The sequence below is a fragment of the Bombina bombina genome, chromosome 3 (genome assembly GCF_027579735.1).
Source record: "Bombina bombina isolate aBomBom1 chromosome 3, aBomBom1.pri, whole genome shotgun sequence".
NCBI classification, from domain to species: domain Eukaryota; kingdom Metazoa; phylum Chordata; class Amphibia; order Anura; family Bombinatoridae; genus Bombina; species Bombina bombina.
Window position 1 is genome coordinate 854,806,598 of NC_069501.1, and position 15,194 is coordinate 854,821,791.

Genomic DNA, 15,194 nt, shown 5'->3' on the forward strand with positions numbered 1-15,194 from the left:
AATTGATGATTCCGTGGACTCGCCATGTCCGTAAATGCATAAATTATGTTTTTTATTCTCTAAGATTGCCTCTTTCTAAGCCCCTGCAGGCCACCCCTTACCTCAGTACTTTTTTTTTTTTTTTTAGCTTTTTACATTTTTGCACTACAGCCAGTGATAGTTCATGTGTGCCTTATAGATAACATTTATGCTCACTTTCACAGAGAATGATAATATGTTCACAAGAACCAGCACTAATTTTACGATTGTAAAAAAATAAATAAAAAAGCACTTAAAGGGCAGTAGGCAGGAGCTTAAATTCAGGTAGTCACAGAGGTAAAAAGTATATTATTATAACAGTGTTGTTTATGCAAAATAGTGAATGCTTAATAAAAGGATTATCTATCTTTTTAAACAATAAAAAAATCAAGTGGACGGTCTCTAAATTCTCACATGAATGGTGGTCACAGATGAGATTTTTATGTAGCTTATCTGTTCTAGAAAGATGTCTTTCTGCTTAAATCCTGAGCATAAATAGATTTTAACACCACTCATGGATGTAATACTTCTCAAACTAATCTCTTATTTCTCAGACATCTGTATTTCCTATTTAATTGTACAGCTCTGGTTAATAATGATGATTTTATTTTTATGGTCCATATATACAAACTGACTTTAATATTGCTGTTTGCTGGTTTTAGGGATTTTCCTAAAGCCACCAGCCCAGTTAAATTGATGCACTTTAAAAAAATAAAAAACCTCATTGCTTTATCCAAATATTAAAGGGACACTGAACCCAAATTTTGCCTTTCATGATTCAGATGAAATTTTAATCAACTTTCTAGTTTGCTCCTATTAACAATTTTTCTTCATTCTCTTGCTATCTTTATTTTAAAAGCAGGATTGTAAATCTTAGCAGCCAGCCCATTTTAGGTTAAGCACCATGGATAGCCCTTTCTTATTGGAGGCTTACATTTACCCACCAATAAGCAAGCATAACCCAGGTTCTCAACCAAAAATGGGCTGGCTCCTATGCATCACATTCCTGCTTTTTAAAAAAAGATAGCAAGAGAATGAAAAAAAAATTGATAATAGAAGTAAATTAGAAAGTTGCTTAAAATTGCAGGCTCTATCTTAATCATTAAATCATTAAAGAAAAACAAATGGGTTTAGTGTCCCTTTAATTGTCATGATTTTTTTTATTTGTAATTTTCCAATAGATTTCATAGTGCAATATAAGGATACAAAGATAAAGCCAAATAGTCTGTGTTCTCTATTGAGATTATAATATAAGGGGTTTTAGATGGAACCTAAAGGCTGAGCAGTAGCTTGCAAGTGAGTTTCCATTTTCCTGTAAGTGCATTAGTCACTTCAAAGTTATCTGGTTGGCTTCTCTGAACAGGTAGGATCCTTGAGTGGTTTTAAAGCTATTTGCAGTTTGTACAGTATGATCTATATATGCAGTATACACTTGAACCATTTGTACATTACAGAATCTCCATTTTATTGTTTTGTTTCCTAAGATGAATTATTGACCTTTCATTTTCTGAACAGGTAGGGAACTATTCTTTTGTTCTCTCCCTTTTCATAAACGTTTATAAGATTCCTTTTAACTAAGTCAGTGAGCTGTGTGAACAGTGAGCATGATGGAAAAATAAAATATTCAAACAATTGATGTTTTGTGTTTGTCTTGCAGATTAAAATAGAGCTGCCCACACAACTTCACGAAAAGCATCACTTGTTGTTCACTTTTTATCATGTCAGCTGTGATACGTCAACCAAAGGAGGCACAAAGAAGAAAGAGGTCACAGAGAGCCAAGGTTGTAATTGATTCTGGTTATACTATTAGTAGACAATTTGAAATAATACATATCAATGTTCTCCTTTATTAAAAACGGCAATCATATTAAATGGAACACACAATTATTCAGTTTTATATTTTAAGGCTAGTGTCCCTTGCAGAGTGGGTGTTTAACTCCTGCAAAAGGGTTAAATATGCAGATAAAATCCTACGCTTGAGCTCCAAGAGTCATTTTATTTTATCATTAGGATTTCCATTTGAACTGAAATTATCTGGCACACACACATCCCTGCGTTTCATTAGATAGGCAGAATAAGGTGAATTTTGTTAGTACTTTCTTTGTGACATATGCCCTGATATTCAAAACCTCTCTGCTCAGGTGTGATATTCTAAAGTGATCCTCCAGCACTGCGAGATCCCTAGTTAAATATTCAAAAGGCAGATTTTGCTTTACTTCTCCAAGAGGCATTCCATGTATGTGAAGCAGAGACAAGCCCCAGTGCAATATAACACTGCATTTACACTTTGTGCTTTCTATTTTATATCACTTTACACCTCAGATTACATTTTATTACATTTAAACTTTGCACTTTCTATTTTGTATGTTATTTTGTATACATCAGTGTATTAAGGATTGTGATTTTACAAATTCCGTTCATGCCTTCACAGTTTCTGTGTCACTTTAACAAATTAAGCTTATACTTTGTGTATTTATGTGTATCTTTTACAAATTAGATAGCACTTTGCATGTTTTTTATTTAAATGAAAACTGTCCGCTTCAGATTTCCAAAGAGCATCATTACTTTCTATGGGCCAGATACTCAAATACTCTCTAGTTTGTAGGGAGATTATAGTGCTGATTTCACAGAGGCAGAACTCACTGCATTTTCTAAGTAAAGGGGAGAAGTCTGGAAATCCCAGATGAGATAGGCCTTCCATAAAAAGCAACAAAGCTCTCTGGGATACAAAATTTCACATGGAAGAGAGAAGGTAATTGGAGACCTCCTAGGGTTGAAATAAAGGCTCTGTTTGCATCAATTACAAATTAAATTGAAATGTTTTCATTACAATTTAACTTGCTTTTGTCTATTTTTTCGTATATATTACTTTTCTGTTAGTTAAAATAAGTGTACTGTGAATTTTGAGAAAAATTCAACTTCATACAGCTGGCGAGACTAATCAGTGAGTCCATCTAAAATGCTTACACAATTGCACATGACTTGTGAGAGAGCTTCAGGCATACTCTGGGAATTCCCCTTTTTCAGCCAAATGAACTACCCTGTCTCTCCCACTGAAGTTGTATTTTAGTTTGTAATGCAGCAAATTCCATGTGCAATGTAATTTGTAAAAGCTTCAGAAATATACAAAGTATTACCCTAATTTGTTAAAGTAACACAGAAACTTTCTAAATAAAATCAGAATTTGTATAATCACTGCTAAATCTAAATCTAAATGTATTAAAATATATATGAGAAAGTTTAATATAAAATACAATGCACAAAGTGTAAGTGTAACAAAACTCTCATATGCTATATTGCACTGCTCTTGTCTCTCTTTCATATATAGAAATGAGAGAGATCCCGGAGTGCTAGAGAGTTCTGCCATTTTTCTTTTGACTATTCAGTCCCTGTGAAGTCTGAACTGTAATTTCTTTCCAAACTGGTGAACCATTGAATATCAGGGCCATAGTCTTTATTGTTCAAATTACTTAAAAGCACCTAATGCCCAATACTTGAAAGTGATGCAGCATAACTATAAAAGCTGACAAGAGATTCACATGGACCTCTCTATGCAAAAATAAAGATATTGTGCATCAAAATTTCTTCAGCTCACAATAGTTAGTGTTCTGTGAACAGTTATCCTTCAGTTTGTCATGTTGAAGAAAAAAAACAACATCCAATCAGCTTTACCAGTGCTGATGTTTCAATTTGTTTTACTGTGATCTCATGAGATTTCACTAAAATCTCATGAGATTTCATAGCAAACTTCCTTAACTGCTTCCTTGCACATGACAAGAACAGGTAGTCATTAAAATCTGTCTATGAGCACATGACAACCCGTTCTCGTCATGAAGGGGAATCGCTCACCTGATGCTGGGATTGGTAATCCCCATACTGCAGGCTGAATCAGTGGTGGTAATAGTGGGCAACACTCCCAGAGCTGCATGGGAATGCCAGTCATGGCACAATTAATGTGTGCTTAGTGACATCACCAAGAAGAAGAGGCCAGGATGTGACAGGCAGGTTAGTGAGCTGGATGGGGAGGTTGTTCAAACCCTCTTTGATCTCAGCTCCCTTACTAGCCATAGACATCCAAGATCCCTCATTTGAAAGAGAATCACATTTCCAGTCAGCTTTAAAGAGACAAACTGCATCACTTTCAATTGATTTAACTTTTGTTTATCATGCCCCTTTAATAAGTAACATTTATTTGCTTCTTAAAGGGACAGTATACACTCATTTTCATATAACTGCATGTAATAGACACTACTATAAAGAATAAGATGCACAGATACTGATATAAAAATCCAGTATAAAACTGTTTAAAATCTTACTTAGAAGCTCTCAGTTTAGCTCTGTTGAAAAGGTTGTTGGAAAGCCCACTGCAAGTGGCAAATAAGACACTCCCCCCCCCCACCTTCTTTTGCATATGAAAAGACCCTTTACACAAACAGGAGCAAGCTGTAGAAGGTAGCTGACGGTATTCTCATAAACCTTTGGGGCTTGGTTAGGAGTCTGAAAATCAGAGCAATGTTATTTAAAAATAAGCAAAACTATACATTAAAAAAAAAAAAACTTTATAGGCTGAAATAGATCATCTACAAAATATTTATTCAAAGAAAAAATGAGTGTATAATAGCCCTTTAAGTGAGTTAGGGCTTAAATGTATTTACCTGTTTGATAATTAAAGATTTAAGGTTGATGTCTTTAGATCTGGATATACTTTGTTTTATAACTGGTTGCATTTATGACATTTTCTTCATTTTAATGCTGCATAAAATTGAATTTTATATTGAGTATATAGGCCATATCTCAGTGGACTAGAGACCTAGAATAGAAAAATAACTGGGTCTGAAAGAAATATGCTTTCATTAGTGTTTTTTTCTGAACATTGCAAACTAGATCAGGCCATATGCATTTATATTAAAATAAGTACACTGAGCAGTGATTTTGCACAGTATTTGGCATTAATTATGTTGCCAAAAGTGTCAATTTTGCCGAGAAAGATGGTGATGTAATGGAAGAGAAGGAATTTGAGCCATTTATTTGTTATGACACCCTTATGTCTGTTTTACATTGAATCGACTTTAGCTTTTAAAATTTGGGGAAATCACTTACATTTCTGTGAGCTGACACTGTAGTCATCATTACCTGTTAAAGGGCCACTAAACCCAAAATCTTTCTTTCATTATTCAGATAGAGAATAGAAATTTAAACAACATTACAATTTACTTCCATAATTTATTTTGCTTCATTTGTTAAATATCCTTATTTGAAGAAAAAGCAATGCACATGGTGAGCCAATCACATGATGCTTCTATGTGCAGCAACCAATCAGCAGCTAGTGAGCATATCTATATATGCTTTTCATCAAAGAATATCAAGAGAATAAAACAAATTAGATAATATAAGTAAATTAGAAAGATGTTTAAAATTGCATTCTCTTTCTAAATCATAAAAGAAAAAATGTGGGTGGCATGTCCCTTTAAGTGAATGTAGTGCTGCAAACCTGCTTGCATATGATATACCTTTTCCTTTAACCCTTTGAGTGCTAACAACGGCATGGAGCCATTGCTAAGTTTCACCCTCAGGTGCTAACAACAGCTCCATGCTGTTGCTAGGATTCACTAACCTTGGGATGGGCCTGAGGGCCCCCATCTCCCTCCACCCATCCGATCTTGCCCTCATATTGAAAATCAGGCTGGGGGCTTCACACAGAGCGGGATGACGTCATCATGCATTGACACATTGCCATATCTTAACTTCCCTGGCCGCTAGAACTGTTTAAATGCCAGTAACAGAATATTACATTTAAAAAAACGCTGTTTTTTAGATTATATACTAACTTGACATCCCGGGAATAAAACATTAGAAAAACACAGTGAAGTGTTATTAAAGTATAAGCCTTTACTGTTCATAATTGACTATTATTAACTGGCTATTATATGCTGCAAAACAAACTGTGCTTAAAAAGGGGGTGGGGGGGGCTGCATACAATGAATTGTGCCTGGAATGAGGCCCATTGTCTCTCAAGCTATGAATGCACGTGTGCCCATTTAGTCTGAAGGAGTTTTTGACACTTAACACTGGAGACTGTATTTTTTTTTTTTACTTTTTCTTTGAAACAGGGGAGATCAAAACCCTGGTATAAAGGAACTTCCAAGATATACTGGAATGCCCACATACTAATGTCGTTAGAACTAAGAGACATCTAGTCTACTGGATTTCATTGTGTTTTTTTCTTTTGTTCTCCACATTATATGTATAATTTTTTTTTTTTTTTTGGTGTGTGTTTTCTGATCTGCTCAATATAGTATATTATTAGTAGATACGGTGCATTGTTCTACTGTCATATAGTTAAGGAGTTTGCAGAGGTGACACTGTATTCTAAACTAACACCTTTGGTTATAGCTATTCTTATTTATTTAGCCCTCAAATATTATTATTATCATTTATTTGTATAGCGCCACAAAATTTCATAGCGCTGGTTATTAGAATTTGTGGTTTAAATCTTCACTAAGTTTTGTATTTGGGACCAGTCTAGCTACTTCATCATAATTGTAATGTGCTGATAATTAATTCAAGTGGTGGTAGGATAATGTGTGACTACTATACCCCTGTGGGCCCTATATCTCTGGAGCCTATAGAGGGGGTGTAGTAGCAGGAGATCCTCTCTTTTTTTTTTTTCTGTCTTTTTTTTCTTGATAGAGCTATACTACACTATAAATGTGTGTTAGAGAATCTGAACAATTGGATATATTAATTGCCTTAAATCTAGAATAAGATAGTGATTTTGTCTCTCATTGGAGCAAAAGGCTTCCAATACATTGGAATCCTCTCATGCCGATATTTGAACTAAGAATACAATATAATTGGCTTTTTCTGTAGGATCAGGTGGTGATTCACGGTTGAATAACCAATAAAATTATTATTAAAAAAAAAAAAAAAAACTTCCACACTTTTTTTTTCTTTTTTTTTTCTGCTAGATTTGGTGGATTTTCTTTTTTCTTTCTTTAATTTCTGATAAAGCACTCTTTGAGCTTAACGCTCTCAATCACATGGAAATATATATTTCACACACCAAGCACAATTCTCCAATTATGCCATCAAAACACAGATAAGAAGAACACTAGACAATGTGACACTAGTATTAGTAACATACCCGAAATGAACACCCCCTCCACCCTGAACACAAACGCCAAACTTGCTTATGCAAATAGCGGGTATATTTAACCCCTTAATGACCGGACCATTTTTCAATTTTCTTACCCTTAATGACAATGGCTATTTTTACATTTCTGCACTGTTTGCGTTTAGCTGTAATTTTCCTCTTACTCGTTTACTGTACCCACACATATTATATACCGTTTTTCTCGTCATTAAATGGACTTTCTAAAGATACCATTATTTTCATCATATCTTATAATTTACTAAAAAAAAATGATAAAATATGAGGAAAAAATGGAAAAAAACACACTTTTTCTAACTTTGACCCCCAAAATCTGTTACACATCTACAATCACCAAAAAACACCCATGCTAAATAGTTTCTAAATTTTGTCCTGAGTTTAGAAATACCCAATGTTTACATGTTCTTAGCTTTTTTTGCAATTTATAGGGCAATAAACACAAGTAGCACTTTGCTATTTCCAAACCACTTTTTTTCAAAATTAGCGCTAGTTACATTGGGACACTGATATCTGTCAGGAATATCTGAATATCCCTTGACATGTATATATTTTGTTTTAGAAGACATCCCAAAGTAGTGATCTAGGCCCATTTTGGTATATTTCATGCCACCATTTCACCGCCAAATGCGATAAAAAAAAAAAAAAAAAGTTCACTTTTTCACAAATTTTGTCACAAACTTTAGGTTTCCCACTGAAATTATTTACAAACAGCTTCTGCAATTATGGCACAAATGGTTGTAAATGCTTCTCTGGGATCCCCTTTTTCAGAAATAACAGACTTATATGGCTTTGTGGTTGCTTTTTGGTAATTAGAAGGCCGCTAAATGCCACTGCGCACCCCACGTGTTTTATGCCCAGGAGTGAAGGGGTTAATTAGGGAGCTTGTAGGGTTAATTTTAGCTTTAGTGTAGTGTAGTAGACAACCCCAAGTATTGATCTAGGCCCATTTTGGTATATTTTATGCCACCATTTCCCCGCCAAATGCTAGCAAATAAAAAAAAAAACTTTACATTTTTCACAATTTTAGGTTTCTCACTGAAATTATTTACAAACAGCTTGTGCAATTATGGCAGAAATTGTTGTAAAAGCTTCTCTGGGATCCCCTTTGTTCAGAAATAGCAGATTTATATGGCTTTGGCGTTGCTTTTTGGTAATTAGAAGGCCGATAAATGATATTGCGCACCACACGTGAATTAGGCCCAGCAGTGAAGGGGTTAAATTAGGTAGCTTGTAGGGAGCTTGCAGGGTTAATTTTAGAGATCAGCCTCCCACCTGACACATCCCACCCCCTGATCCCTCCCAAACAGCTCTCTTCCCTCCCCCACCCCACAATTGTTACCGCCATCTTAAGTACTGGCAGAAAGTCTGCCAGTACTAAATAAAAGAGTTTTTTTTTTTTTTAAATAAAAATTATAAAATATTTTAGTTGTGATGGACCCCTGCCTTAGCACCAACCTCCCTGATCCCCCCCTCCAGCTCTCTAACCCTCTCCCCTACCTAATTACCACCATCTTGGGTACTGGCAGCTGTCTGCCAGTACCCAGTTTGGCCCCACAAACCAAACTTATTTTAATTGTATTTATAACTGTTATTTGTGTTTAATTATTTCTGTAGTGTAGCAGCCCCCCCACAATACCCCCACCCCCTCCCCCTCACAGATCCTTTTAAATATAAAAAAAATAAAATAACTTTTTTTCCCCTTACTTTTTAATTGGTGTCAGTGTGGCTAATGTGCGCATGTGCACGTGCACGCGCGCCCACGTGCACTGCGCACACACACTCCCTCCTCCCACCGGTCAGAGGCACCATCGGCACCATCACTACCGGTGCAGAGAGGGCCACAGAGTGGCTCTCTCTGCATCGGAGTCTTGTAAAGGGGTATTGCAGGATGCCTCCATATCGAGGCATCACTGCAATACCCTCAGAGCTGCTGGAAGTGATTGTGATCACTTCCAGCACTCTGTTAGACAACTGACGTACCAGGTACGTCCATTATCATTAACTGATTGTTAATGCATGACGTACCTGGTACGTCAGTTGTCATTAAGGGGTTAATCCACAATTTTAGAGCTGCAACAACTAATTGGCATAATTGATAATAATCGATTATGAAAATAGTTGTCAACGAATCTCATAATCGATTAGTTGGTTGGAAATTAGTTGGTCTGTGCACAGCACCAGCTGCTTTACTCCAATGAGCTCCTGCACATTAACCTAAAGGACATTTACAGACATTTTACTTTTCACCTTTTCAGGACAGTATAATATTCTTTTTAAGTTTACAACTACTCCTGTCTTATCTGCAACCCAGAAATAATAGGAGTCATCATTTGGAATGTTTATATTAAATCAGGTGATTTAGGACTATGCTTTGTATAATATAGTGCTGAGCTTAATATTTACATCTAGCCCTAGATTGATGGCATTTGTTATATGAATTAATGCCACTATTACCTGTTTGCACAATTTTTTGTGGATTGCTTGCTGATTATATATACTCTTTAGATAAATGTGTAAAGCTGTGTCCTGTTACTGATATATTGGGGCCAATTTATCAATGTCTGTCCGACATGATACGCTGTAGCGTTTCATGTCCGACAGACATCGCTGAATGCCGACAGCATACGCTGTCGGTATTTAACATTGCACAAGCAGTTCACCAGAACTGCTTGTGCAATGCCGCGCCCTGCAGATTCGCGCCCATTTGGCTGCTAGCAGGGGGTGTCAATCAGCCCGATCGTATAGGATCGGGCAGATTACAGACCACAGCCTCAGAGGCAGCGGACCAGTTATGGAGCAGTGGTCTTAAGTTCCGTTGTTTAGCCCTTTTGCCTTTTTATTTTTTTTTATTTTATATTTTTAATTAATTGGAATATGATGTACCAAATTTAACCAATTCAAATGTAACTATATATCTGTTATTTTAAGAGTGGACTAGATATTTTTTCCCCTAACATAGCTGGTCGTTTACCATTGCATATAGATATTCAAGATATTTTTATGTCAGAATGAAGTCCATGCTTACTTTGTTAAGAGGCCACTTGCATTGGTAGAGAGCTAACAAATATAAATAGCCCACCTTGGTGAAATTGGCAAAACCCTACTTATGCATCTCAGGCACCTCAACACCATCTGAGCGCCTCTCCTCTGCTGCAGGGAAAATAGCTTGGAAAAAAAGTATGCCAGCCTCAACCAGGAGCATGTGGACATGTTGACATGTTTGCATTTCAATGCTAAGTTTCTGAAAGAGTGAATAACAGGATGTTAGAAACAGTGATAGTCTACCTCTTACTAATTCTCTCTTTTTTCAAACAGTTTGTGGATATGTTTTGCTTAATTATAAAAATGAGTTCTGCTGCTTCAAAAATTGGACCAACAGTTCTGTTAATGTAAAGTTGTAAAGTTTTAGTCTGAAGTTTATATTTATAATACTCAGTATGTGGATTTTATTTTAAATATAGGGAAAAATGATTGATTTATTTTTTATCTGATTAGCCGATTAATTGAAAAAATAATCGTCCGATTAATCGATTATGAAAATAATTCTTAGTTGCAGGCCTACACAATTTGATGCGTTAAAGGCAGAGATGATCACGCTAGCAAGCAAAGTTAGACAGTTTAATTCTAGAATTGAGGAAGCTGAGGCTTGGATCTAGATGTTGAGGACAGTGTCAGTGGCCAAGAGCACGTTATATCAAAACATCAGTATAAAATTGATGAGTTACAGGCTAGGCTTGAGGAGATGGAAGACCATGCTCGACGCAATAATATTAGGATATTAGGTTTGCCTGAGACCTAGCAGTTCCAAGACCTGGTAGTATTCGCCGCCTCTGCCCTCCCAAGATTACTAGGCCTCCCAATAGATAACCCACTAATGATAGAGCGCACACACAGAGTAGGCCTGTACGTTTGAATAAAGATGGGAACTACCTAGAGCTATAATCATTAAACTACTGAATTTTCAAGACAAGGTAAAGTTACTCAGATGTTATAGAGGGAAATTTCCTCTTATGATAGACCACCATAAGTTTTTACTATTTTCAGATTTTTCTCTCGAAGCGCAAAGAAATGTCACCATACTGCTCAAAATTAATAAATGCAAAATTTGATGCAAGGTTAATATCCTGCAAAAATTTCAGTAACAGTTAATGGTGAATTTAAAGTGCTAAAAGATATTAAAGAAGTACAAACTTTTCTTGATGAAAGAAAGATTGAATAACATGTTAGACTCTGAATCAGTTTATTGTGTAATTTTGTTTTATTTATTTTTTGAGAAAATTGTGGTCAAAGTGGATAAACGTATCAAACATTCATATATGTTTCAAAATATATATATTTTTTTTATGGTTTTAGAGGGGGTGGGGTGTGTCCGGTGTTTTTTTTTTCTCTCCCTAACCCATGGCTAGTGGTGATCTAAAATTACTTTCATGGAAAGTGGGAGGGATCACCTCCCCCATTAAACGAAAATCTATTTTAAAACAAAGAAACTTAATCCAGATATACTCATTCTTCAAGAGATTCATCTCAAAGCACCAGAAATTCCTAAATTAAAGACTCAATGGGTTGGAGAAGTTTTAGCGTCCCCAAGTGGGAAAAGGAAGAGAGGGGTGGCTATTTTATTCAATAAGAACCTCCAATACAAGATTATGCAGAAAGAGCTGGATACGGATGGGAGGTTTTTAATACTAAATATTGAAGTTAATAATTTTTTACTTACTCTATGTAATGTATATGGTCCCAATACACTAGATCAAAAATTCTGGGATAGCCTTAGCTCCAAATTATATATGTATCCACAGGAAAGCTTAATTATAGCTGGGGGCTTTAACTTGACACCGGACCTTAGATTGGATAGGCTTTACAGGGGTCGTAAGACCAGGAGAAATAGGGAAGTTAAGATATTTCGACATTTTTGCAATGCTTTTGCGGTCAGAGATATATGGCACCTGCAGAATCCTGATCTGAGAATGTACACTTGTGAATCCAAGAGTCACAAGACTTTTTCAAGGATCCATTTCTTTCTGATTCTGAAAAGTTGTGCGGGCTGGATCTAGTGCCGGATATCTCAGAGATAATATTATCTGATCATGCTATTCTATCTCTGGTTATTAAATCTTGTTTAGGAAAAGACCCAAAGAATTTTGCTTAAAAAAATTTCCCTAAGCATTTTCTACATTATGTGAAATTTAAAAATTGTCTTCAAGCTAAATGGATTGAATTCTATGATTTTAACAAGGCTTATATAAGCAAACCAGAAATTTTCTGGGAAACTGCAAAATGCTTCTTACGAGGAGAAATCAAAGCCTTTATGTATAAATTGAAACGGAAGAGTAAACAAAGGGAGACCCAATTAGCGAATGCCCTTAAGAATGGATATAAAACATATATTGCAACACAAAATCCACAAAATTGGGATAAACATATTAAAGCGAAGGCAGAAAGAGATATTTTCTTAAAACAAAAAACAATGGGTGATGAACTTAGGCAGAAAGCACTATATGGAGGATATACAGGACATTCTGCTAAATATTTGGCAAGAATAAAAAAAAAAAAAAGATCCAACAATAGAATACTAGCGGTCCAAAAAGGATCTCATAGATATACTAATAATTGTGATGTTAAAAAAGTTTTCTTGCAGTTCTACCAAGAACTATATGCCGAAAAAAAAAGTTCACTCTGAAAATAAAAAGCAATTTTGGCAAAATGTCAAAATCCCAATGATATCGAGGGATATGCTGAAAGAGTTAAATCAACCTATTCTCTTGGAGGAAATTAAAGGAAGTATTGAGAATACTAATTTGAATAAAGCACCTGGCCCTGACTTCCTGCCTGCAGAATTCTACAGGATCTTGCAGGACCAAATAGCCCCAGTCTTGTATAAATTTATTTAGTGAATATTATCAGGAAGGCAAAGATTGCTCTCATAACTTTAAAGTTTCAAATATTGCACTGATATTAAAAAAAGATAAAGATCCAGAAAACCCTGCCTCTTTTAGACCGATATCCCTACTTAATGTAGACTATAAGTTGCTAGCATTCATCTTAGCCAAGAGACTACAAAAATTTCTAGATGCTCTGATCCATCAAAACCAATTTGTTTGTATGACAGGCCGAAGATCGATTAAAAACTTACGTAAAGTTACGTTGATCCTGGACTGGCTCCGGAATAATTCCAACTCGCATAAAGCACAGTGTAAAAATGACTTCGCACTTCTTACTGTCGACGATGAAAAGGTGTTTGACTCTATATCCTGGGACCATCTACTCACCTCTTTGGATACATTTGGATTTAAGGGGCAATTTAAGCAATTTGTGCATATGATCTATAAAAACCCATGCTCTTTGTTAATTATTAATGGTGAAATATCATAAAGATTTAAGCTAAATAGAGGCACTAGACAAGGGTGTCCTCTTTCACCACTTCTCTTTAACATGTCGCTAGAGCCTTTAGGGATATACTTAAGGCAGGAATTAAAAGGGATTCACATTAAGGAAAATGTTGTGAACCTTCTTTTATACGCGGTTGATCTCTTGATCTTTCTCAGTAATACCTCTCAGAGTATCCCTCACTTGACACACATTATAGATATCTATAGTTCTATAGCGGGATATAAAGTTAATACAACCAAATCCGAATTACTTTGGATTGTAAAAACTTCCTCTAGTTTAGAGTCCCACCCCTTTAAAGAAGTTCTGACCTTTAAATATCTAGGAATAAATCTTAGCTCCAACCCATCCCAGTGGCATGCTCTTAACTTCCCCAGTTTCTTTGATTACTGTAGAAGGAAACTGTAACAGTGGATGAACTTACCCCTCTCTTTATCTGCGTGAGTTACTTTAATTAAAGTAGTGTTATTTCCAAAGTTATTGTATTTGCTCCAAAACTTACTGCTACTACTACTTAGGAAAGATATGTTTGTTTAACCGCCTATGTTCTCACTTTATTTGGCAAGGTAAAAGACCACATGTATCCCTGATAAAGCTAACATTAAGTAAACGGGATGCGGGGATGGCTTTCCCAAACATTCGCTATTATAACTGGGCCATATTATTCAAGTATGCGGCTGATTGGATCACAAAGAGGGAATATGTTACTACTATGGAGTTAGAAGCAGATTTAGTTTTTCCGTTTTCCTTAAACGCGATTCTGCACTCTCCTGTATCTAAATTATCTTCCAATATTATAAGCATGATATAATTTGCGAATATTATAAGAGCATGGCATAAAATGTGCTTAGAAGCAGGCTCCACATCGGGTATATCGAGTTATCTACCGATCACTGGCAATCTAGAACTTATCCCCAGTTTATGCCCGTCGAGATTGTAGTAATCAAGGGCTTGTCTATATCACCCAAATGGTTGAACCCACAACGCAGCCCATGAAACTCTTCTCCCAATTAATGGAGGATTATGGAATTGCGCATTCTGACTTTTTTTTTGCCTATTTACAGTTACGTAATTATGTTCAAATGATTAGGAAGAAATACGGACTGGACTGGTCTCTAGGGAAGCTAGCAGTCACTATTAAGATATGTAAGCAGGGGAATTTCTCCATTTCTAAATTTTATATGACTTTGATGCAACATATAGGACAGCAATACTTGACTTGTTTAGCCAATAAATGGAATAAGTTTCTTCCTAAAATATCACCAGAGGACATACAGTCTAGCTTCTCACTGACTAGGAAAACCAAAACGTCTAACACATACAAAGAATCACAATTTAAACTCGTTAATATGACTTATATTACGCCACAAAAAATGTCAAGATGGTATTTAAAGGGGAACCAATGCCCTAGATGTAGCTCCGATCAGGCGGATCTTCTCTTTTCTGGTGGTGCCCGAAAATTTGACAGTTCTGGTCGAAAATCAACTATTGGCTCAATAGATTCTTGGAACCGCAGTTTTTGTTTAAATTTCAAAATATCTTTTTCCTTGTCAAGCCGGATAAAATTTTTTAAGAACATTCCTCTTATTAACACCACAATTATAATAGGACGTATCCT

The 15,194-nt window shown here is 35.7% G+C and overlaps 1 protein-coding gene across 3 annotated transcripts in view; it reads left to right on the forward strand.

Moving 5' to 3' along the window:
- The window catches only part of DOCK9 (dedicator of cytokinesis 9), a 736,189-nt gene that overhangs the window by 444,623 nt on the left and 276,372 nt on the right, over positions 1-15,194 (forward strand). For all 3 annotated transcript variants that reach the window (XM_053707819.1, XM_053707821.1, XM_053707820.1), the window contains exon 20: positions 1,676-1,799. In XM_053707819.1, coding sequence (XP_053563794.1) covers positions 1,676-1,799 — 124 coding nt within the window. The remainder of the gene's footprint in view (positions 1-1,675; positions 1,800-15,194) is intronic.